This window comes from Myotis nattereri (assembly GCF_964212035.1).
Source record: "Myotis nattereri genome assembly, chromosome: 1".
NCBI classification, from domain to species: Eukaryota; Metazoa; Chordata; class Mammalia; order Chiroptera; family Vespertilionidae; genus Myotis; species Myotis nattereri.
Genome location: NC_138075.1, coordinates 18,212,283 through 18,237,616, shown reverse-complemented (window position 1 = coordinate 18,237,616; position 25,334 = coordinate 18,212,283). Strand labels below are relative to the sequence as shown.

The 25,334-nt window shown below is 39.2% G+C and overlaps 1 protein-coding gene across 1 annotated transcript in view; it reads right to left on the bottom strand.

Annotated features, from left to right (window-relative positions):
• Positions 1-6,160: 6,160 nt before the first annotated feature.
• GTF2A1 (general transcription factor IIA subunit 1) overlaps positions 6,161-25,334 on the bottom strand; it is a 47,550-nt gene continuing 28,376 nt past the window's right edge. Inside the window, exons 6-9 of the mRNA XM_081104703.1 lie at positions 22,962-23,095; positions 19,540-19,860; positions 13,582-13,671; positions 6,161-7,272 (exon numbers count right to left, since the gene is read on the bottom strand). Of these exons, the coding sequence (XP_080960829.1) occupies positions 7,165-7,272; positions 13,582-13,671; positions 19,540-19,860; positions 22,962-23,095 (653 nt within the window). The 3' untranslated portion in view covers positions 6,161-7,164. The remainder of the gene's footprint in view (positions 7,273-13,581; positions 13,672-19,539; positions 19,861-22,961; positions 23,096-25,334) is intronic.

Here is a 25,334-nt window from a genome sequence, read left to right as displayed (position 1 = left end):
ATTTTGCATTAGGTTCTACAAATTATGTAGCCAGTCCTGTTAGAGTGGGTCCTGGATGCTCTTCTTTCTCTCTTATCTGTGTTCTTGCTTAGGTGAGTCACTTCTATGGCTTTAAATGCTTTCCCAATGATAATAAACTCTGAAGATACTTTTCAGCTCAGACATTTCCCACAGAGCTCCAACCACTCATACTCTTCATGTCATCTTAATACCTCAACTTGGAAATCTAATGGGCACCACAAACTTAATATATCAAATATGGATCTTTTTAACACATTGCGTACCGCATAGAAATCTCTAAGGCATACGCCAGGGACCGCACGTTTTTGGGCAAATTGCACGTTATTTAAATCATCATAACTTTAGGTGTTGTTTTTCAATAATTATAACATTTTTATTTACAAAAACAAACAATTAAACAATTAAAGTTCCTAGTACTTTTTTAACGTATGGTACTGCGTAAAACCTTTTCCTCTATGAAGAGGGACCAAACAAAATTTACGTAAGTATTTAGATTCGCTCCTTTTTCCATGGGTGAAAAACGAGAATACTCGTGAGCGGTCCTTAACAGATGGCGAGCAAAACAGGAGAAAACTCCTGAGCGGTATGAAATGTGTTAATTTTTCCCCCAAAATACCTGTCTTCTTCCATGCTCAGTACACTCAAGCCTCTTGGGTAAACTTTGGTACCTTGTACACTCCATCCACCTTTCCTAACCTATGCATTTTATCTTATCTTCACAACCCTATGAGGAAGTCACGTTTGGTAACATGCAACCTAGGTATGCGCCCTGACCGGGAATTGAACCCACCACCTTTTTTTTTTTTAATTAAATATATTTTATTGATTTTTTACAGAGAGGAAGGGAGAGGAATAGAGAGTTAGAAACATCCATGAGAGAGAAACATCAATCAGCTGCCTCCTGCACACTCCCCACTGGGGATGTGCCCGCAAACAAGGTACATGCCCTTGACCGGAATCGAACCTGGAACCCTTGAGTCCACAGGCCGATGCTCTATCCACTGAGCCAAACCGGTTAAGGTGAACCCACAACCTCTTGGTGCAAGGTATGATGCTCCAACCAGCTGAGCCACCCAGCCAGGGCCTAACTACCTTTTAAAGGTGGCAACTGTCTTATTCATCTCTGGATCCTCCAGTGATACTGATCACAATTCCTGGCCCATGGAAGATCACTGGAGTAAATTGAATTAGTTAATATATACTCTATGCTCAATTTCCTATTTGTTGTAGTAAAATATAGAAATGTTTAACACTATTTAACTAGAAAAACTGTATTTCAAAATAGAAACAAAGGTATGCAACTACTTATATATATTTGCCTTTCCTCCTTGGCTAGTGAGTGGGAGGGTTGACACAAAGGTCATTTGCTTCCAGAAATAGGATTTGAGCAGTCAACTAGGAAAGGGATTCAGGTCAGTGTCAGTGAGGTAACCAGAGCTTCAGTATCTTTGAACAACACATATTTCAGTATTTTTGCTTTTCTCCATAAACAAACTAGGCAAAATCCATTGATATTTGGGAAAATCAGTTAATTAGCAAAATGTTCTAGTTCTACTACAATTTGAACTTTGGGAAAATTCAACCTATTTTAGACAAAATGCATGAAATGTTTACTTTGGGGAGGAAAAAGCTTAGAGCAGCGGTTCTCAACCTGTGGGTCACGACCCCTTTGGGGGTCGAACGACCCTTTCACAGGGGTCGCCTAAGACCATCGGAAAACACATATATAATTACATATTGTTTTTGTGATTAATCACTATGCTTTAATTATGTTCAATTTGTAACAATGAAAATACATCCTGCATATCGGATATTTACATTACGATTCATAACAGTAGCAAAATTACAGTTATGAAGTAGCAATGAAAATAATTTTATGGTTGGGGGTCACCACAACATGAGGAACTGTATTAAAGGGTCGCGGCACTAGGAAGGTTGAGAACCACTGGCCTAGAGCCTTCTCACTGTTTCATGACCCCTCTCCTGTACTGCTGCAGCCAGATGAGCTGCTTTGCTAACTTAACTCAATCTCCCAGGCTTAGTTGGGTTGTAACCAAATCTTTCACTGCCCCTTCTTAATCAGACCATATTCTCTTTTGCTATTTTTGACCACCTAAATGTTTTTTTCAACTCTACTAGTCATTTTAAATTATGCAAATATAATTATGAAATTAAATAACTGAATTGTGACATCTGAATACTTATTAAGTATGTCAAAATCCATTCTAAGAGCTATACATGTATTACCTCACTTAATCCTCAAAACCATATACATTATAGACAGAAAAACTGAGGCCAAAAAGGTTAAGATCATCAACGTAGGAGCCTGTATTAAGCTGCAAAATTACAAGATTTTCTGGCAATAAAGTACCTTTATTATGATTGCTTTTAATGGTTAAAATTTGCATGTTTCCTAGATAAAGTAGTCCATAACAGGATAAAAAATTACAAAAAGACAAGCTTCTTAATGTTTCAGTTGAATTTATAGAATTAAAATGCCTGCTAATGATTTAATAGCTTCAAATATAACACAAAATATATTCAATATATAATATAGACCTTAGAAATCTGATTCTATTATGCAATTATTTACAAACTGAATTAAGAGTAAAAGATTTAGCTAAACAGATGAATTAAAAAACAAGTATATTCTGAAATAATTGTATCCTAAGTATCTATTCTTTGGAGTAGAAATACTCATTTAATACAATATGTTAATCACATCAATTTTAGTAACAATTTGTTGGTATGGATTTAGCCCAATTTAAATTCCTGTGTGCTGGGAAATACAACTATCTTTTTCAAAGCTATTAGAATTTGTAGTTCAGTTTAATAATTCAGAATGATATCCCATCCTACTTAATTTTAAAGGTATAGAACATAATGATACCCTCTTTAGATAAATGGAATTTAACTTTCATTAACAATGTAAAGCGTTTTCCTTTCTAAACTGTATAATTTTTATTCAGTTATCTATATAATGTTATGCACTAGTAAGCAAAGCAAGCAACATTACTTTAAATAACATCTTTAATTAAAGTTTTGCAAAGGTAAAATATTAAACTTAAAATAAGTCTTAGTACATCAAAATACTAAGTTCTCTAATTGTATTCCAAGATGTTCTTTAAAACATAATATCCCGTATATCACAGAAGAGCAACCTTGATCTGCAATTGTACAGATGAATTATACAAACATAATAAATATATTTACGCCCTTACACATAACAGTATGTACAACAGCAGTTGACAACAGTAGCTCAGAACAGCAAAAAGGATTAGTCCCTCCCCCAAATTGTAGCCCTGACGCATACTGGACTGATTTAAGGAACCTTGACAGAAATAGTTATTAACTAGGTAAATAGTAACTTACTAATAGTAGTTACTTAATAACACAATGAGTTCTTCCTTTAAAAAAGGAAAAAAGTTTTCTTTTGTTCCACAAAATAAACAAAAATATTAAGTTTGTGTGTTCTTCCTTAAACTATAAAAAATGACAAAAAAATAGACTAAGGCAGGCTTAACAGGGGAATATAAACTTCAGAATAATTTCCATAGCATAATAGATTAAAATGCAAAACTATTTAACATAAACTCATGAGGACCTATATAAAAGCAACTATTTTTTAAGCAATGAATTCAAAATCTGAATAACTGATTCAGACAGGTGGAAGACAGACAAATGAAATAAAATGAAAATGTACAAAGATGGATCAATAAAATATTACATTGCACAAAATCTCAAAAAAGTTCAAGATGAAATAATCTGAAAAAAATAGGAATTTTCTAAGTGGAAGAAAATGTTAAGTTGTAAGGGGAGCTCCCAAGAGGAATTTATTTGTTTTCCTACACAAGGCATATTTATCTTCTGAAAAGAATGGTGACATTATTGCTATAAGATAATCAAAAATTAGTCTTAGAGGAGACAACCCTTTTCATTCCTCCATAAAAAGCAGAAAAAATAAGAAAACCAAATCCTTGATTTTCACTATAGCAAAAGAAAATCTTTATACAAAAGCTATTATATTTTTATGTTCTTGATGTCTAAAACCAGAATCTATTAGAATATGCTCTTTAAAAACACATTTTAATTACTATACACACTTCTCAAATCTTGATGTATCCCTAGAATAACATCAAGGTGGCTTTGATTTTAAGAGAGGCAATATAAATGTGGTATTATGATGGCATTTAATTAACAGAAATGTGAACATTTAAAAAAATATAAAAGCCCAATATAAAGATCCCCCTCATATAACAGACGTTTTACTCTAGAAACTAATTGCACATTAAAGAGTTGTTTTAGCAAAATGTGGCTCTCCACAGAAATTAACTGTGCTATCAGGCATGCATGTGGTCTGATTATCCCAGTGACCACCAAAAAAAGAGTACTTATATTGAAAGGCACACATTTCCACACTTTATCAAGTAATTTTGTGTAAATTTTCCTTCCCAATGTTGATTAATGTTAATCTTGTTTTAATAAAAGGTGCCATCACCTTCAGTGCAAATCTAAACAATTCCTCTTCTGAAAGCTTTATCTGTTTTCATAAAACCAAGTCTGAACAATTTTCCCTCTTTGAATAAACATTTTCATTTTAAAATTCTGAAGTGGGAATCCTTGCCTTTTCAAAGGAATGACATTTTTATAGAACTTAATGAAATGATTTGTTAAATACAATGTTAAAAGCATGATTAAGAATTCAAGTACAATAAAAGATAAGCAAGTGGCATTCTTATAGCAAGCCACTATAATAAAACTAAAACATGCTATTTGATTAAAAAGAAACACAATGCAGTAATACATAAGAGCACAATTTGGTATGCAGTGTTGTTGGACTGGCTTTCAGGATTTTCACAGGTAAAAAAAAAAGCATTTGCCAAGTGTGCCATAATTAATATGCAATACACAGGTGCAACTACAAATAGTTAATTCCTGCTTCAAAATAACTCGAGTGAATCACTCTGAAAGCAGTGGTTTTTCATGTTTGAAAATAACATTATAAAAACAGGCCAGTATCCAATTCTACTATGAATATCGAATGCTTGCCTACATAGAGGGCCTAAAACATGAGCTGAATATCATATAATAATACAAGGTTCAGTAGCATAATAACTACTAGATAGCCAAAAGGTTTCGATCAACACTGCAGCACTGCTAAACTTTCATAGGTAGTTCAGGTCATTGACTCTTCATTGGGTAAATATCAACCTACTATCAACTATACTGAAAGACAACTGAACAACAGGACTTCTGTGATTCCACCCCCTCCCTTCTCGTCTCTCAATCTCAATAAAACAAACAAACCTATGTGTGCTTTGAGAGTAATGGGGTAAACAAATCTCCCCTCCAAAAAACTAAATTAACATAGCAAAAATAAAAACCGTATTACCAGTTATGGCATCTAATAAACCTAACTAACTAGCATGCCAGAAACCACCATTTATATATCAAAGTTCAGAACATAAGTTAAAGGGACCAAGCTGGTATGTGGGGTGAGAAGTAGGCAGAAAAAAAAAAAAGAAAAGATTAGCCTTTTTGAGAATTTTAAAGATTTGTGTTAAAAAAAAGAAAAAGCAATATATAATAAGCTCACAGTTTTTCTTTGCAATGTACTTTAAAGTGTTTCTATTTTACTTCTGGAAACACAAAGGCAAATAAAAGATAAAAATGGAAGACTTTTAAAAAATCAATATACAAAAGTAACTTACACACATTTGAATTCTGTCCAGATAAACCATGAAAAGAATTAGCTGTAAGAACCAAGGTGAAGACAAGTGTTCCTACAGTTCTCCCAGGCAACTAGTGCACACTGAACACAGCACTGCCATATTGTATTTTAGAGCCCCTTACAGAATTAGAGCTATGCATTCTTAATATACATATTAAGTTTCTATTATTTTCAATATAAGTCAAATTTATATGCTTTCTTCCCGGTGTGCAAACTAAAGCCCATGTATTTTAATATTATCAATGGCCTGGAAGGGCCACCAAATCAAAGAGGTAAATATGTACTTAGTGGCCCACCCCCTTTTACCCCAAAACTGCCCCTCAAATTACAAAGTTAAATTTTAAAAAATCTGTTCAATTAAAATAATAGTTTTATAATTCTTTACTAGTAAAGACAAGAAACTTTTATAATTATTAAATTGTTTAATAAAAAGCCAGGTCCTCACCACCTGCCCAACACTTCAGTCAATGCACTAAATGCTATCTGAATGTATGTTTAGCTTAAAGACTGAACACCCACATAAGCATGCACTTCAGCCCAACTGGAAAAAAATCTGTATTCTTGTGTATATAATTTCAGCTAAATGGTACCTTTGTGGAATAAAACCTTATTTCTAAGGAACCACTTTAGGGTTTCTTTTTAAGGTATGAGGCTAAAAGAAACAAACATTTTTGTAAGGAAATTGAAGTTGGCATTTTAATTCTGCTTAGACAAGACTCTAGTTTAATGAGTGTGAAAACCTAATTAAAATAAGTAGCCATTCCTGGGTCAAATTTTGTCTCCAAACTGTGGTCATTGATTACTTCCTTTAACTCTTAAACAGATGTTTCATAAAGCAGGGAAGGAAGAGGTATATATCACTGAGGGAGAAGAGCAAGTAAAAATATTTAAGACCTGTTATGGGAGTTCTAAATTGTTTCCTTACACAAGTCAATTAAAATTCAACACCATAATTCTTGCCCTCTTGTAAAAAGCGCACACGCAATTTTTACCAAATATAACCACATACAATAAGCAGTTTCATTTCAATCTATCAAAAGGGAAGTTTCTTTAGTTCATTCTCACAAGTATTTTCTGAACCCAAGGTGGAGGAAGGAATATAGACAAAGCTTTACATGCTAATTATCAGTGGCAGGTACCTGTATTTAAAATTGACAATTAGGGTTTTCCTACACAAAACCCCAATGCCCCCTTCCCCAACAACCCCTGGTGCTACAGTTCCATGGCTTGCCAGTTAGAAGTAGTGTCTATGTTGTCAAGGTCTCTTTGTTCCAGTAGCTTTGCTTCTACTGCACTTTGTCTGACATGCAGAAGTTAAGTTTTGGTTGGAGTATGTCCCAAGTTTCAAACTGTCACTTTAAATTTTTGTAAAGTTTCTTTCATTTTATTTATAAAAGAAAAGAACCAATTCTTCACCATTCTGCATCTCCAATGGCTTTGGAAAATATATAATCTCTTCCATTAAGATTCATAATGCCATCCTTGAGATGAAATTTCCATTTGTTTTTACTTCTGTGTATCTAAATAAACAAATAAAAAAGAATGTAAGAGATACAATCAACAGAGAAAACAAAAACAAAGCCCATTCACACACCAAAAAACCTTTGTCTTGTACATTACTGCATTTTCAAATTGTTTTTTTTTAACTGAGATATAATTGACATGTACCATTCTATTTATTTCAGGTGTACAGCAAACATAATGATCCAATATTTTTAGAGAGAGAAATAATCACCACATTATGTCTATTTAACATTCATCACCCACAGTTACAACTTTTTTTTCTTGTGATGAGAATTTTTAAAATATACTCTCTTAGCAACTTTCAAATATACATTACAGTAATATCAGCCATAAGCACTGTGCTGTACATTATATCCCCTGATTTACTTATTTTATAACTGGGAGTTTGTACCTTTTGACCACCTTCACCCAATCCCTCACCCCTCACTTCTGGCAATCATCATTCTGTCCTCTGTAACTATGAGTTCAGTTTGTTTTAAAAGATTGCACCTATAAATGAGATTAACTGATATTTGTCCTTCTCTGTCTGACTGACTTCATTTAGCATGATGCCCCAAGGTCCATTCATGTTGTCACAAATGGCAAGATTTAATTCTTTCCTTTTTTTTTGAGGATATTTTTTCCATTGATTTTTAGAGACAGTGGAAGGGAGGGGGAGAGACAGAAAGAAACACTGATGTGTGAGAGAGACATCGATTGGTTGCCTCCCACACGCACCCATAGTGGGCTGGGGATTTAATCTGAAACAGAGGTATGTGCCCTTGACCAGCATCGAACCCATGACCCTTTGGTCTGCAGGTGAGTGCTCTAACCACTGAGTGAACTGGCAAGGGCAAGATTTCATTCTTTTTTATGGCTGAGTATTATTCCACTACAGGCCCAGTGCATGAAATTCATGCACGGGAAGGGTCCCACAGCCCGGCCTGTACCCTCTCCAATCCGGGACCACTCTCGCAATCTGGGACCGCTGGCTCCTAACCGCTCATCTGCCTGCCTGCCTGCCTGATCACCCCTAACAACTCTGCCTGCCTGCCTGATGCCCCAAACCTCTCTGCCTACCTGCCTGATCACCCCTAACCGCCTCTGCCTGCCTGCCTGATCACCCCTAAGCACCTCTGTCTGCCGGCCTTACCTCCCCTAACTGCTACTCCGCCAGCTGGATCACCCCTAACTGCTCCCCTGCCTGCCTGATCACCCTTAACTGCCTCTGCCTGCCAGCCTGATCGTCCCTAACTGCTCCCCTGCCTGCCTGATCACCCCTGTGTCTGCCTGCCAGCGTGATTGCCCCTAACTGCCCTCCGCTGCCAGCCTGGTCGCCCCTAACTGCTCTACCCTGCCAGCCTGGTCGCCCCTAATGGCCTCTGCCTCAGCCCTGCCACCGTGACTTTGTCCAGAAGGATGTCCAGTCTAATTAGCATATTACCCCTTTTATTAGTATAGATAACACATATGCCCCTAAGAAGTTATATTATTTTACACGCTTTAAATTATACAGTACATATTCAACCTCTTTTACCGTGTTTTTTGGTTTTTTTCTACATGTATCTTATTGATTCTTTTCATGGAGACGAAGGGAAAGGGAGAGTTAGAAACATCGATGAGAGAGAAACATCAATCAGCTGCCTCCTGCACACCCTCAACTGGAGATATGCCTGCAACCAAGGTACATGCCCTTGACCGGAATCGAACCTGTGAGCCTTCAGTCTGCAGGCCGATGCTCTATCCACTGAGCCAAACCGATTAGGGCCCCACACTTTTTTTTTTTTTAGATTCTCCATGTGTAGATATGGCATTAGTTCATTTTTCCATTGATTTTTAGAGAGTGGGAGGGAGAGGGATACAGAGAAACATCAATGTAAGAAACATCCCTTCAGTTGCCTTCCTGAGGAGCCCCAACCAGGGATCCAACTTGAAACCCAGGTATATGCAAGGTATGTGCCCTGCCCTGGAATCGAACCTGCAACCTTTCCATGCACAGGGCCACACTCATGCTCAACCAACCTATCCACTTCACCCCGGCTATTATACAATTTCTGAAATTTTATTTCAATTAATTTTCGCAGTCTGTGGGTTAGGTAATATTCACATTTTGCTAATGAGAAAATAAAAAACCAACCTCTTCGTTTTGAGACATTCTTCACTCATTACTGCGTTTTCCTGCCAGCCCCAGAAAGGCTCTTGACGGTGGTTTCACTGGGTATCCAGAGTCAGAAGCATTCTCCTCACCACCCTCACCACCACCTCCTCTGCACTGGCACTGAGGCTGCCCTGGAGGGCGCCAAGGCTAGGTTACGCGAGACAATGACAGGATTTGGACCACTGGAGCCACTGTACCCGCCTCTCCTCTCTCAGCCTTTCTCTGCCACACTGGAGAAGGCAGGGCCAGCGACTTCCGGCAGCACCGACTTCTGGATAGGCCAAGGTTTGCGGCGCTAACACTTCGGACACTGAAGTGCTGCAGTCTCTCCCTCTCCAGAGCCGCTGCCGTCGCCGAGGTTATAGGGCTGCCCCGGAAGTCCTCCGTGCGCCTCCCATTAGCAGCAAACATGGCGGTGGACTCGGCGATGGAACTGCTATTTTTAGATACTTTTAAACACCCCAGCACTGAGGTAAGACTTTGCTTCTTGATTCTGACTCTGCTTCTCAACTGTGGGACACGTACAAAAAATCCTTAGGCATGCCTTGACTTTCCCTCCTGCCGGTGGCCTTAAATTCCACACATACACACCCCTTCCCCCCAGCTGGGTGTGGGCACCACATCTGCGGGAGAGCATCAGTGGCCAGGACATTTCTATGCATTAACTTAAGCTCCTGCGTCTTTGATTGAGTTGGCTGTTCTGCTTGCATTGGTCCCTTGCCCCCTTATCCTCGTCAACTTTGAGCCTTGAAAATATCTTGGTTCTCAGGTTTAGCTCAGGTGATGTTTAGGAGGGTCTCAGACTGCCTGTGTTTGAAAGCAGTTCCAGAGACCGAGCAGGTCACGACGGCTTCGTGATTCTTAAATCCCTCCTCCCAGGTCCTTTTTCTAACGAGAGTTAGGTTGCCCAGGTGTGCCACTCATTCAGTTTAGGATTCACCCATTAGGACATGACATATTTGCATGGAAAGGCTTTTGCGTGGAGGATACCTGCAAGGAGGGGAATCAGCGGTGAAAGGAACCAACGGCGGATTTGGAACCCCCAGACAAGGAACCTCGCTCACGAAGAAAGCCAAGCCTCCCACCCGCTCCATGGCTCTGGCTGGTGCCACCATCATTGTGGCTACGGGCTCAGCCATCTGTCGTGGAGTGATGGTTAATTTGCATATTACCCTTGTATTAGTATAGATTATATATTATTATTGTCTTATATCAGTGGTCGGCAAACCGCGGCTCACAAGCCACATGCAGCTCTTTGGCCCCTTGAGAGTGGCTCTTCCACAAAATACCACGTGTGGGCATGCACATACAGTGCAATTGAAACTTCGTGGCCCATGAGCAGAAGTCGGTTTTCAGAAAGGAAATAGACGAAACAAGTATACAAAACGAGTATGGATGGGAGAGTTGGAAGGGGTCGACCTCATTGAACGTACCTCGATCAGACTGAGGACGTTTTTAGCAAAGGCCAGGTTAGGAGTACCCTAATTAAGTTAATAACAATGTACCTACCTATATAGTTTAAGTTTAAAAAATTTGGCTCTCAAAAGAAATTTCAATCGTTCTATGGTTGATATTTGGCTCTGTTGACTAATGAGTTTGCCGACCACTGTCCTATATAAAAGCCTAATATGCTAAGTGTCTGGTCTTCCTGTTGGCCATTCAACCAATCAAAGTGTAATATACTAATGATATGCTAAGGCCGCTCAACTGCTCACTATGATGTGCACTGACCATCAGGGGGCAGACAGTTGACCGGTCGACCAGTCGCTATAACGTGCACCGACCACCAGGGAGCAGACACTCTGACTAGTAGGTTAGCTTACTACTGGGGTCCGGATGAGACAGGGCCAGACATGCCCTGGAGCCCTCCCGCATTCCTCCCCGGGCCCCAGTTGTGCACCAAGGGAGTCCCTCAGCCTGGCCTGCACCCTCTCACAATCTGGGATCCCTTGGGGGATGTTGGAGAGCCAATTTCGGCCCGATCCCACAAGCCAGGCCAAGGAACCCCACTGGTGCACAAATTCATGCACTGGGACTCGTGTGTGTGTGTGTGTGTGTGTGTGTGTGTGTGTATGTGTGTGTGTGTATGTGTGTGTATCTCATTATTTCTTTATCCATTCATCTATTGATGGACACTTACGTTGTTTCCATGGCTTGGATAAAATGTTGCAATGAGCCCAACCCCACATGACTCAGTGGTTGAGCATTGACCTATAAACCAGGAGATCATGGTTTGATTCCCATCAGGGCACATGCCCCAGTTGCAGCTTTATCCCCAGTGTGGGAGTGGGCAGGAGGCAGCTGATCAATGATTATCTCTCATCATTGATGTTTCTCTCTCTCTCTCCCTTCTTCTCTGAAATCAATTAAAAAATTGTACTAAAAAAAAAAAAATGTAGCAATGAGCATGGGTGTCATACATCTTTTCCAGTTAATGCTTTTGTTTCCTTTGAAAAAATACTCAGAAGTGGAATTGTAGGATTATATGGTAGTTCTATTTTTAATTTTTTGAAGAACATGCATACTGTTTACTATAGCGGCTGTACCAACTTAAATTTCCACCAACAGTGCACAAAGGTTCCCTTTTCTCCACATCCTTGCCAACATTTGTTACTTCCTTTTTTTTATAACAGCCATTCTAATAGGTAATGTTAATAGCTCACTGTGGTTTTGATTTGTATTTCCCTGATGATTAGTCATGTTGAGGACCTATTCAGTTAAGGATTGGCCACTCGTATACCTTCTTTGGAAAACTATCTATTCAGATCTCCCCATTTTTAAACCAGACTGTATTTTTGCTATTGAGTTGTATGAGTCCTTTATGCATTTTGGATATTAATTCCTTATCAGATATGTGATTTGCAAATATTTTCTCCCTTTCAGTAGGCTGTCTTTTCATTTTATTGATTATTTCCTCTGCTGTGCAGCAGCTTTTTAGTTTGATGTAGTCCCACTTGATTAGTTTTGCTTTTATTGTCAAATAAAAAACCAAACTGATGTTAAGGAGCTTACCATCTAGGAATTTTTAGCAGTTTCAGGTTTTAATCAAGTCTTTCATTCATTTTAAGTTGATTTTTGTATATGGTGTGATAGTGGTAGGTTTTCCCAATACCATTTATTAAAGAGATTGGCGTTTACCCATTTTATATTCTTGGGTATTTTGTCCTAACAAATATGCATGGGTTTATTTCTGGTCTCTTTTCTGTTCCATTTATCTATGTGTCTGTTTTTATGCCAATACCATACTGTTTTGATTACTATAGCTGTGTAATGCAGTTTGAATTCAGGGAGCATGATGACTGAAGCTTTGTTGTTCTTTCTCAAATTTACTTTGGTTGAAGGGTCTTTTGTGGTTCATACCAATTTTAGGTTTGTCTGTTCTGTATCTGGGAAAATGTCATTGGATCTATAGATTGGTAGTATGGATATTTTAATAATTAAGTTATAAATGCAATATAATTTATAGACTTATTATAAATTTAATTACTGTAGTCAGAAAACAAGTTTTATTCCAAATTAAGTGTTTAATAAATAACAAAAATCTCAACAATAATGCCAATAACTATAACAGAAATACTTGGAAAGTAGCACCCTTTCTAAGAATTAAATAAGGATCAAGCGCCAATTCTCACAGAACCTAATTTAAAAATTCCTTAATGATACCAAAATTCATAAGCAGAGTTAAATAACTTTTAAAGTAACTTTCGGTAAGAAGGTATATGTTTATTAGTTATTAGTCTTATTACCCTAGTTCCTTCCTTAGTAATAAAAAAAGTTGCAGAGATTTAATTAAAACCTTTTAGTTTTGAGGTAATTTAGACTAACTAAAAAAATAAAATTATCCCACTGAGCTATTGTTCATGTTAAAGGACAATTCAAAAGTAGTTCTGTTTACTTTGTTAACAAGTTGGAATTTAACAACTCTCTCCAAGATTTCATTCCTAATTTATTTTTAAAATATAAAGCTACACAAATTAATTTCTCAGTGTATTAATTTCTCAGTCTATTTTCTACTAAACTATAACAATGCTTTCATTCATTCACATTGTTTATACTGAACATAAAAGGCATCAATCAGCACCCAAATATTTGAACAAGGCAGAAAGGATGGTTTAGCGAAGTAATCACAACAGAAAAAATGTCAGAAATCTGATGATAAAATCCTTACCTTATCATACTGGCATACAACCACATTTTCGGTATCAAAGAGTTCCTGTCCTTCTTCATCACTCACATCATCTTCACTATTAAGGGGCTCCTACAAATAAAAAGTTTTTCATACTAAAAGGCATTATTAGCAAAGGGCCCTTTATCGTCAATGAAAATAAACACAATAACCATGATGTGCTTTGAGAACTCTAATATTCAATGAAAATAAACACTATGACCTTGATGTTCTTTGAGAATTAAGGGCCTGACAGACACGTATGTATACCACTAACATATTGTTAATTGGCTGCGTTGACTTAACCAATGCTACTAAAATTCCAGCAAGAAATTAAATACAATAATTAAAATAGTTAAGCTCTAACTTACTAGTATAATCTAAAATGATTTATTTTCTTTATTCTTTCAAGATAATTCAAGAAGATAATTCTCTGTAATAGCTCTTTAATATGTCTAGACATGGCCTGGATGCATTGGTTCAGTGGTTGAGCATCAACCTATGAACCAGGAGGTCACGGTTCAATTCCCCAGTCAGGGCACATGCCCAGTTTTCAGGCTCGATCCCCAGTGTGGGGTGTGCAGAAGGCAACCGATCAATGATTCTCTCTCATCATTGATGTTTCTATCTCTCTCTCCCTCTCCCTTCTTCTCAGAAATAAAAATATTTAAAAAAAAATATGTCTAGACATGGATCTTCTTTCTTAGGTTTAAAAAGAGAAAAAAATGGTGAAATTGCAGGGGAAAAGTACTATAAAATAGGCTAGTAGTCTGGTTTGTCTTAACATTAAGGACTAGGATTCTAAACACAAATAAGCATATCTACCATTGTGACCTCGAAGGCTTAGAGTATAATTAATTAAACCATTAGATTTAAAGTGAGTGTGTGTGTGTGTGTGGGGGGGGGGGGGGGGGGGGGAGGAGACTAGACTCAAACAAAAAGAATTAAAGACCAAGAAGATCATAAATACAATGACTAACTATGTTAAACTTGACCTCAGTTGTGGCAGAAGATAAAAGATACAACTCAGATTTCTAATTAATGGAGAAAGAAAATAGTAACAAAAGTATGAGAATAGAAAATTACAGATTGTGTCATTCATGATTATACTTGCAAAAGTCCTGAACAAAGGGAATTAAGCAATTCATAAAAAGGGTCATATGTAATGATCAAGTTGTATTATCCCAGGAACACAAAATAGAAAAACAATTAATGAATGCAATTCATCAAAAATAACAGATTATGAATAAGAAGTCATATGACTACCTAGTGTTTAATGAAATTCATCAATCATTATAGTTTAGAAAACAAAGCTCTTAGTTAATCTGAACAGAAGGGAACTTCCTTAACCTAATAAAGGATATCCACAAAAAGCCTATCTAGAATAAAAAAAGCGTAACATGCTAATTAGACCAGACAGCCGAACGACCTTCTGGGTGTCATTCCGGACATCCTTCCAGAAGAAGCTGTGGCAGCTGGGGCCAAGGCAGAGACGGTTAGGGGCAATCAGGCAGGCAGACAGGCAAGTAGTTAGGAGCCAGCGGTCCTGGGTTGCGAGAGGGATGACCGACTGAAGTGGCAGTCGGACATCTCCTGAGGGGTCCTGGATTGCAAGAGGGTGCAGGCCAGGCTCAGGGACACTCCCCTCCCTGCATGAATTTTGTGCACCGGGCCTCTAGTAGTAAATATAATTAATAGTGAACTATAAAAAGGATTCCTTTTAAGATTAAGATAAGGGTGCCTGCCATCACCAATTGTAATAAGTATCATTCTGGAGGGTTCAGCCAACAAGGCAAGAAAAAATATATCATTTTTCATATTTGATTTGACTGTATACAAAGAACACATAAAAGAATTGAAAAGGCTACACCTCATCAGAAATCAAGATAATGCAAATTAAAACCAAAATGAAAGAGCATTTTCTACCTACCAGACTAGCAAAAGAAGTCTGACAATAGTAAGTATGGTGAAGATGTGTAGACATATGCACCATCATACAATAAATGGCAGGAGTATTCTTAGTACAACAGCTGGCATTTTATTGTAAAGTTGAAGATGTGCATGCCTTAGGATTCAGCAATTCAGAAAAACTCTTGCATATGTGTCTCCAGATGACACATACTAAAATATTTTACAACAGTAAACAAGTAGAGACAAGTCATCACATTAAAAATAAAAGAGCCCTAGCCGGTTTGGCTCAGTGGATAGAGCATCTGCCTGCGAACTGAAAGGTCCCAGGTTCAATTCCGGTCAGGGCACATGCCTGGGTTGTGGGCTCGATCCCCAGTGGGGCACTTGCAGGAGGCAGCCAATCCATGATTCTCTCTCATCATGGATGTTTCTATCTCTCTCTCTCCCTCTTCCTTCCTCTATGAAATCAATAAAAATACTTTAAAAAAATTAAAATTAAAAAAGGTATGGTATCTTCAACAGTGAAAATAATTACAGGTATAAATGAGTATGGAAAATTAAACAATATGCTCTTTAGGAATATAAATGCATATGGTAAAATATAAGGAAAGTTAATGATAAACACAAAATTCATGAGCATGGTTACTTGGATGGCAAAAAGAAGAGGATTAGGGATTTTAAGTACAGTGGGGCCTTGACTTACGAGTTTAATTCGTTCCATGACGGAGCTCGTAACTCAAATTACTCATATGTCAAATCTTTTTTTTTTTTTTAAATATATTTTATTGATTTTTTACGGAGAAGAAGGGAGAGGGATAGAGAGTTAGAAACATCAATGAGAGAAATCGATCAGCTGCCTCCTGCACGCCCCCCACGGGGGATGTGCCCGCTACGAACGAGTGAGACACGTGATGCTGGGCTGATGTTGTGGAATTCACTGTGACATTCGCTGCGCCAACTAGTGGTGGGGTATCTGAAGCTGGCTCGTAACCCGAATTTTAGCTCGCAGCTCAAAGCAAAAAATCGGCCGAGAGATGGCTCGTATCTTGAAAAACTCGTTAGTCGGGACACTCGTAAGTCAAGGCCCCACTGTAATGGGATTTTTTTTAACTGAATGTGGACACTGATATTTATATTTTAAAATATTTTTAAATCATTTGTATATATTCAATACTCAATAAAAATAGTATTTAAAAGAATATTAGTTAGTTTAGAAGAACGCTGTACTGAGATAAGCAAGACAATTACATCTGAGGCTGCAGAGGGAAATTAACAATTAAAATTGTGGTAAGACAAACACCTTGAACAAAACTAAGCTACAATACAGAAAAACAAGGATTTATATGCTTCTAATGTATAAGTAAAAGATAAATAAGAAAGGATGTTCAACTGAGGATAGACACTAAGAATAGAAGAGGTTACGGGATGTGTTATGGGATGTGGACAAAAAGGAGGTTCTGAAAAATATCTGCCACATTTAGCTTTTTTCTCAAGTTTCCTTTTTTCCCCATAATTTGCTGTCTCTTTAATTACTGAAATAAGAGATTAACCACACCTATCTGTTCTACCAATGCCTTTATATGTAAGCCTAATCATGAGTGCATAAATCAAAAAATTAGAATTACTTGCAGTCTCCATCACCTTTATAAATAAAACTTACTTTGGTATACATTCATTTTTATTAACAGCTATATGAACAATATTTTATAAAGATAAATGCAGGAGAAACTAAGATGGCGGCATAGATAAACACCGGGAAATAGTCGCCTCCCACAACAATTGAAAAATATCCCAAAGGACGGAGCAAACATCGTCCAGAACAACAGGAAGGCTGGCTGAGTGTAATCTCTACAACTAGAAGAAAAGAAAAGCACGCTGAGAGCCAGAGGAGCTGCGGAGGCTGAGTGCAGAGGTACGCGGCGGCTCGCGCGCGCGCGGAAAGGGGGTGGCACCTGAGGATGCGGCTGTCTTTTTGAATCACAAGCTCCCGACTGCTCTGAACTCCGGTTCTGGGAAGTCTCTGGGGACCCAGGACTCATACGGGGAGAGGCTGCTCTGTCAGGCGGCAGCGTGCAAACTTGAGGGCGGATTTCCCTCAGAGGTGCTTGCAGCCGTTACCGGGACACTGAGACGCGCGACTCCGGGCGCGGAGAATCAGCCATAGCTTCTTTCTCCGCCCTTTTGACTCCCTGAGACCCTGCCCCACCCAGGCTGCAGCAGAGGCTTTTGCATGTGAATGTACCTAACTACAGCCCAGCCAAGCAGACCCGGAACTTCCAAGAGAAGGCCCAAGGCCCCGCAGCGGCTTGCATTGCTTCACAGCTGAGCCTCTTCGTGGCAGCTCCGGCTGTGTGGCCTCAGGCAGGGGCTGAATTAGCACCTCCTTAGATCCAGGAGCCACTGTACCCAGTGGTCAGAGGGGGACCATTCTCCCACTTCAGACACAGCTGCTTCCCATAGCCAATTGGCCTGGAGGTCAATTCCTCCCAGTGATCCTACAACAACCAAGGCACCAAGAGTGCACCAAGAGTGTCCACCCCAGGTAACTGGGGAGGCTGAGCCACTGGGCCCTACAGGACACCTGGCGCGCAGGGCCACTCTATCAACACAGGGAAGCAGCCAAAATGCGGAGACAAAGAAACAGGTCACAATTGGCAGAAACGGAGGAGGGCAGACGACTGGATATAGAGTTCAAGGCCACGTTTATAAGGTTTGTCAAGAATTTTATGGAAACCGCCGATAAATTTAATGAATCCCTCAAGGAGTATAGTGAGACCATGGAGGACATGAAAAAGGACCAACTAGAAATTAAGCATACACTGACTGAAATAAAGAATAATTTACAGAGATCCAACAGCAGACAAGAGGATCCCAAGAATCAAGTCAAAGATTTGAAATACAAAGAAACAAAAAATACCCAACCGAAAAAGAAAAAAGAAAAGAGATTCCAAAAATATGAAGATAGTGTAAGGAACCTCTGGGACAACTTCAAGCGTACCAACATCAGAATTATAGGGGTACCAGAAGGAGAGAGAGGGCAAGATATTGAAAACCTTTTTGAAGAAATAATGACAGAAAACTTCCCCCACCTGGTGAAAGAAATGGACCTACAAGTCCAGGAAGCGCAGAGAACCCCAAACAAAAGGAATCCAAAGAGGACCACACCAAGACACATCATAATTAAAATGCCAAGAGCAAAAGATAAAGAGAGAATCTTAAAAGCAGCAAGAGAAAGACAGTCAGTTACCTACAAGGGAGTACCCATCCAACTGTCAGCTGATTTCTCAACAGAAACCATGCAGGCCAGAAGAGAGTAGCAAGAAATATTCAAAGAGATGAATAGCAAGAACCTGCAACCAAGATTACTTTATCCAGCAAAGCTATCATTCAGAATGGAAGGTCAGATAAAGAGCTTCACGGATAAGAAAAAGCTAAAGGAGTTCATCACCACCAAACCAGCATTATATGAAATGCTGAAAGGTATTCTTTAAGAAGAGGAAGAAGAAAAAGGAACTCTTACCATTTGCCACAGCATCGATGGAACTGGAGAGCGCATAAATACCACAAGATCTCACTTATTTGTGGACTATAATGAACAACATAAACTGATGAACAAGGACTGATCCAGAGACGGAGAGGCTTTGATTGGACTGTCGGGCCTTGGAGGGAAGGTAGGGGAGGGTGGGGGCAAGGGGGAAGGATCAACCAAAGGACTTATATGCAAGCATATAGGCCTAACCAATGAACACGGACAACGGGGGGGTGAGGGGATGAGCGGGGGGGGAGGGGGGGGGTAGAGGGTACAGGGTAGAGGGTAAGATATGTAATATCTTAATCAATAAAAAAATATATATATATATATAAAAAAAAGATAAATGCAACCAGAATATAAAAATCTTAAGTTATAACAACCTAACTATATTTAAAATCCTACGTTGTAATGCAGTCTAACAGCCTCTGAAAAAATAGGGTATAACTCAAGTTTGGCACCACGTAAAAGAAGAAATGGTTGCATAGCTTCTAATTTCAAGTCTTTTACTAGAAACTTACCTCTTCTACCTGCCCATCTTCAGCTCCATCTTTCTCTTTGTCTTCCTCCTCATCGTCATCATAGTCTTCTTCCTCATCTTCATCTTCATCAGATGATGTATCCCCAGTTCCATCAACTTGCAATACCAATGGAGCTTGTTGTTGAGCAGGTTGGGCCTGTGGTTGCTGTTGGCCAGTTGCAGTTATCTGTGCTTGTGCTGGTGTAGGTGCCGCCACTGTTGTAGGTATAACTTGAGTCTTATTTCCTGTAAATAAGATTTGCTGAGGCTGGATGATGACACCTGTCTGTGGTGAAATCCCTCCAGGAAGAGGGGCCAAAACCTAAGGAAAAGAAAACCAAATGTTAGGAACTAATTAAAAGGATCAAGGAGCTCAGTTTCATTACTTGGTATACAAATGCTTAAGAAACACCAAAAATGGCCATATCTCATAAATAGTTAAAACTAGAAAGCACAAAGAAATATTTCACTAGTGTGCTGATCCACTAATTTTCCATTTTACAATTCAAATTTCTTAGGAAAAAAGATTTTCTGCAGATAACTACTTCACTTGTCACGCATTTTTATGCCAGATTCCAGGCCAAGAGTTACACAAGTTAGTTTATTTGCTTGATGTAGGGAGAGGTTTAGTAACTTTCTAAGCTTGTAGTTACCAAAAGGCAAAAAGTGAACCTAGGTTTCTACTTCTCTCTTAATTTATTATGATGCTACACTGCCTCTCTATGAAGAACCCTGCACTGAAAATATGAACTTCTGAGTTCAAGTTTTATATAAGGTCACAGATACAGATGTAGCAGAGGCAAGCTGCTTAACTTCTCCTGGCTTTACAGTAGGCCCCCGGGTTACGATGGAGACCCACTCCTACTGCGCGACGTAGTCTTAAGTCGGAACCCACTACATAAGCACCTACGTCTCTCACATGGAGCACATACACAGCAGTAATTCAGTGAAACAGTAAAAAAAATTTAAAAGAAAGATAACAATTCCTGACCTTTACTTGTGGTAAATAAATAATAAAAAACATAAAGTACATATGTACATACGTCGAAATGACGAAACTTTTTTTTTTTAATAAATACTGTAAATGGGAGATGGCGATATAACCAAGAAACGATGTACGTTGAGTCCGAAGTAACCCAAGGACTGCCTGTAGTCACCTTACTATTAGACTAGGATCAGTATAACACCGGCTATAAATTATAAAGACCTGGTAGCTTAAAAAATACTGATATGCGGGCTCCATGCCTAATATTTAACTAGAGGCCTGGTGCACGATATTCGTGCACTGGGGGGGGGGGGGGGAGGAGGACCCACACACCCTCAGTCCAGCCTGCGCCCTCTCACAGGTCTGGGAACCCTTGGGGGATGTCCGGGGGGAGTGGGCCTAAGCCAGCAGGCGGACATCCCCCAAGGAGTCCTTAGTGCTGCCACAGTGGTGGGAGAGGCTCCCACCACCGCCGCTGCACCCACCAGCAGTGAGCCCAACTTCTGGCAGAGCGGCGCTCCCCCATAACAACTCGTTGTTCCTCCATTCAGTCAATTTGCAGATTAGGGTTTTATTATGTAATATAGGAGTGAGATAAAATCTTTTCATCTTAAAGTTACTAATCATGTATCAACAGCTGATAACTACCAGATCAGACGATTTCTGAAGTTCCTTTCAACTTCTGCATTCTAAGATTCTAAAATAAACCACAACTTTAAAAGAACATATTAATAGCCCTAGCTGGTTTGGATCAGTGGATAGAGCATTGGCCTGCAGGCTGAAGGGTCCCAGATTTGATTCTGGCCAAGGGCACATGCCCAGGTTGCAGGTTCAGTCCCCAGTGTGGGGCACGCAGGAGGCAGCCGGTCCACGATTCTCTCCCATCATTGATATATCTCTCTCTATCCCCCTCTCTATCTCCCTTCCTCTCTGAAATCAATAAAAATATTTTTAAAATAGAACACATTAACAAATACTAATTATATGTTACAATGAACACATTTATAACTAGAGTTAATAAATAGTAAGTAGATAATGTCTAGTGCTAAATTAAAAGCACTGAATGGCAACTACTTGCCATTAGGTTCAAGGAATGCAAAAATAATGAGATAGTATTTCCCTTACAAAGTTTACAGATTACTTGTGCAACAGACAAAGAAATAACTCAAAAAGATAGAAGATGTAACAGAAGGATGATATGTTATGAGAACACCAGGCAGATTACTAAATTTGGCCTTGCAGTTGACGTTGATGGTTGACCTGGATCAACCCATGATTTTGTGCATTTGGGATTCTCAATAAATCCACTTTTCATCGTCCCTCACAATTCAATGCAAAAGAAACTTTCGTGCCGTTGAAGCAACATTTTACTGATGACTTTTCGCTTTCAATTTGTCTTTTGTTCAGTTGATTCGGCAACCATTTTCCTCCCTTTAAAATCTTTCCCATTGCTTGTAAATGATTAAAAATTGTTTGCTGAGCAACGTTGAATCTTTCGGCAAGTTGTTTTTGAGTTTGACACGCATCTTCACCCAATAATGCTTGTGATTGTTGGTCTTCAAACTTTTTCGATTGACCTGGACATTCTTTGTCTTCCACGTTGAAATCATCACTTTTAAAGCGTTTAAACCAGCGTTCACAAGTATCTTGAGATGGAGCATGTTCACCATAAGCTTCCCAAAGTATACAAAAACTTTCAGCAGCACTTTTCTTCAAAATACTAGTAAAGATATGAATTAAAACTTCCCGCAAATGCTTTTTTTGCACAAAATTCGACATTTTTAAGCGTAAAAATATCTATGATGTAACACCTTCAGAAAATTTGCCATATGAAGTTTTGAAGCTTGCTGTCAATACAACAAAATGGCATACATATCAAATCGCATATACATCAACACATGTGACTCCATCTATTGAAAAAAATTTGCATCATTAACCCGATACAGTGTTTTAAGTATGAAAGCCTGAACTAAGGAAACAACAAGAGTCTGAGAAAGCTAGTTTTAAACATATTAAGAAAGTGTACATATGTTAAAACTGCAGTCTAAAAAGAAAGAACTTTTATAAATTGGTAGGATTTTGTGATACTTTGGATATCATGAATCAGGTTCATGCCTGCCTTGTTCATTCCTAAATCTCCAGTCCCTTGCAGAAATCCTATTTTATAGCTACACAGTATATGCTTGTTGAATGATGATGAATAACTAGCTTAGGAGGCTAGATAGAGAGTGGTGAATAGGGATAACATCAATTTAGTCTTAAACATACTGAATAAAACTAAGCTGTGAGTTATATAAGAATTTAGAATGACAGGGTGTATTAACACTGCAGAAGAGTCTAAGAATTTGTGTAGATAAAGCTATGAAAAAAGGGAAGGGAACCACCTACAGAATTCATACAGAAGAAGAAAAAAGAACCCATGCTGATCATTCTTTTACCTGTTGTATAACAGGAGCCTGTACTCCACCAGGCTGCATTTGTGGTATAACCTGTTGTTGTAGAACCACGGACTGCTGAGGCTGAAAAATATACTGAGCACCATTGGCTGCTCTGACCACTTGAAGAAGCTGGCCTAAAGCAAAAAGTATGTATTCCAAGTTATTGTCTCAAATAAATGAATTCATAGTGAATGTCTAACCACCAAAGGCTCTTGAAATTATCAAGTCAAACGACTAAGTTTTAAAGGCTGTCATCCAAACACAGTAAACTATAATCCTTAACTACTGACTTCCATCCATGTTCAAATACATTGCTTAAAATGTTTTATTTTCCTTACTTACCACTCTTACAAAGCTGTCTTCCAACAAAATTCTAACAGCAGATTATGAGTTGATTAAAAGCTTACATTATCTTTGCTAACATGTTAGGAATCATGAGAACAATATGTCATATCAGACATTTCAAGGCTGTTCATTTTTAAAGCTTTAATGAAATAAAAGTATAATAATTCATTAATATTTTGAACCAAAGCCCCATAGTATTTACCTTCAAAAATGTTTAAAAATAATTAAAGTTTGCTGAACCAATTATTGTCACAAAACATTAATAGCATGACTGGCTTATACATACAAAACTGAATCTTTCTTACATCATGTTTTAAATGACCCAGAATCCTGAATTAATTAAAAAGTGAACAATTTAAAAAAGTGAACAATTGTATTTTATTAAAATACTAGAGGCCCGGTGCACAAAAATTTGTGCACTTGGGGGGGAGGGGGGGGCCCCTCAGCCCGGCCTGTGCCCTCTCGCAGTCTGGGACCCCTTGGGAGATAACGACCTGCTGGCTTAGGCCTGCTCCCAGGTGGCAGAGGGCAGGCCCAATCCCTAGGTGCAGCCCCTGGTTGGGCTCAGAGCAGGGCCGATTGGGGAGTTGGGGCGCCGTCCCCTGTCATGCACAGAGCAGGGCGGATTGGGAGGTTGTGGCCCTGCCCCCTGTCACACACAGAGCCGCAGGGCAATCAGGAGGTTTGGGCGCTGCCGCCTGTCACACTGATCCCGGTGCCAGGAGGCCTCTCAGCTCCGCTGATCCCAGTGATGGGAGGCATATTACCCTTTTACTATATAGAATAGAGGCCTGGTGCACGGGTGGGGGCCGGCTGGTTTGCCCTGAAGGGTGTCCTGGATCAGGGTGGGGGTCCCCACTGGGGTGCCTGGCCAGCCTGGGTGAGGGGCTGAGGGCTGTTTTCAGGCTGGGACTGAAGCTCCCAACTGCTCCTTTCTTTTTTTTTTTTTTTTTTTTATTTATTCTGAGCCAGCTTTAGCTCTGAGGCTCCAGCTCTTAGGCCTCCGCTCCTGAAAGCAGGTATCTGGTTTGTTTCGGTTCTCGAAACTCTGTATCAACTCCAGCTCTGAGATCCCAGCCGGCTGAAAGCCGGTTTCTGGGGTTTTGTTTAGCGTCTATATTTGTTAAAATGTTTGAAACTGCAGGCTCAGAGGCCTGCAGCGGCCTGCGGGGAACGTTGGAGTCCTCCGTCACTGAAGCAAGCAAGCCTCATGTTAGTTTCAAGCTGCCTGGCTGCTGGCCGCCATCTTGGCTGACAGTTAATTTGCATATTGCCCTGATTAGCCAATGGGAAGGGTAGCGGTCGTACGCCAATTACCATGTTTCTCTTTTATTAGTGTAGACTAGAGGCCCAGTGCATGAATTCATGCACTAGTGAGGTCCCTCAGCGTCGTCAACAATCGGGGCAATAGAGGAGGAACCACGAGAGGTTGGCCAGTTGTGGGAAGATGGCCAGTTGTGGGAGGATGGCTGTGGGAGTGCACTGACCATCAGGGAACAGCTCCTGCATTGAGTAAATGCCCCCTGGTGGTCAGTGCGCATCATAGCTACAGGTCAACTGATTATTTGGTCGTAACAGGTTACTTAGGATTTTATAAATGTAGATATAGCAAGATAAGCCCCTAGTTCAGTGATGGCGAACCTTTTGAGCTCGGCGTGTCGGCATTTTGAAAAACCCTAACTTAACTCTGGTGTCGTGTTACATATAGAAATTTTTTGATATTTGCAACCATAGTAAAACAAAGATTTATATTTTTGAGATTTATTTTATATATTTAAATGCCATTTAACACATTGTATGCAGGAAACGTATTTATACGTTTTACGTTGACTGGAGGTAGTAGAGTGCGGGACACGTATTAATACGTTTTTTATAGATAGCGGTAGAATGCGGGTGACGTATAAATACGTAAACTAAAGTTATCGTAATTTTACTGAACGTTGCCATTTGCGCAAAAAATTAGCAAAAATGGCCCGCACCACCTGTTAGCGCGCGATAAGAACTACCTGCAAACAATGTGTTAACAAA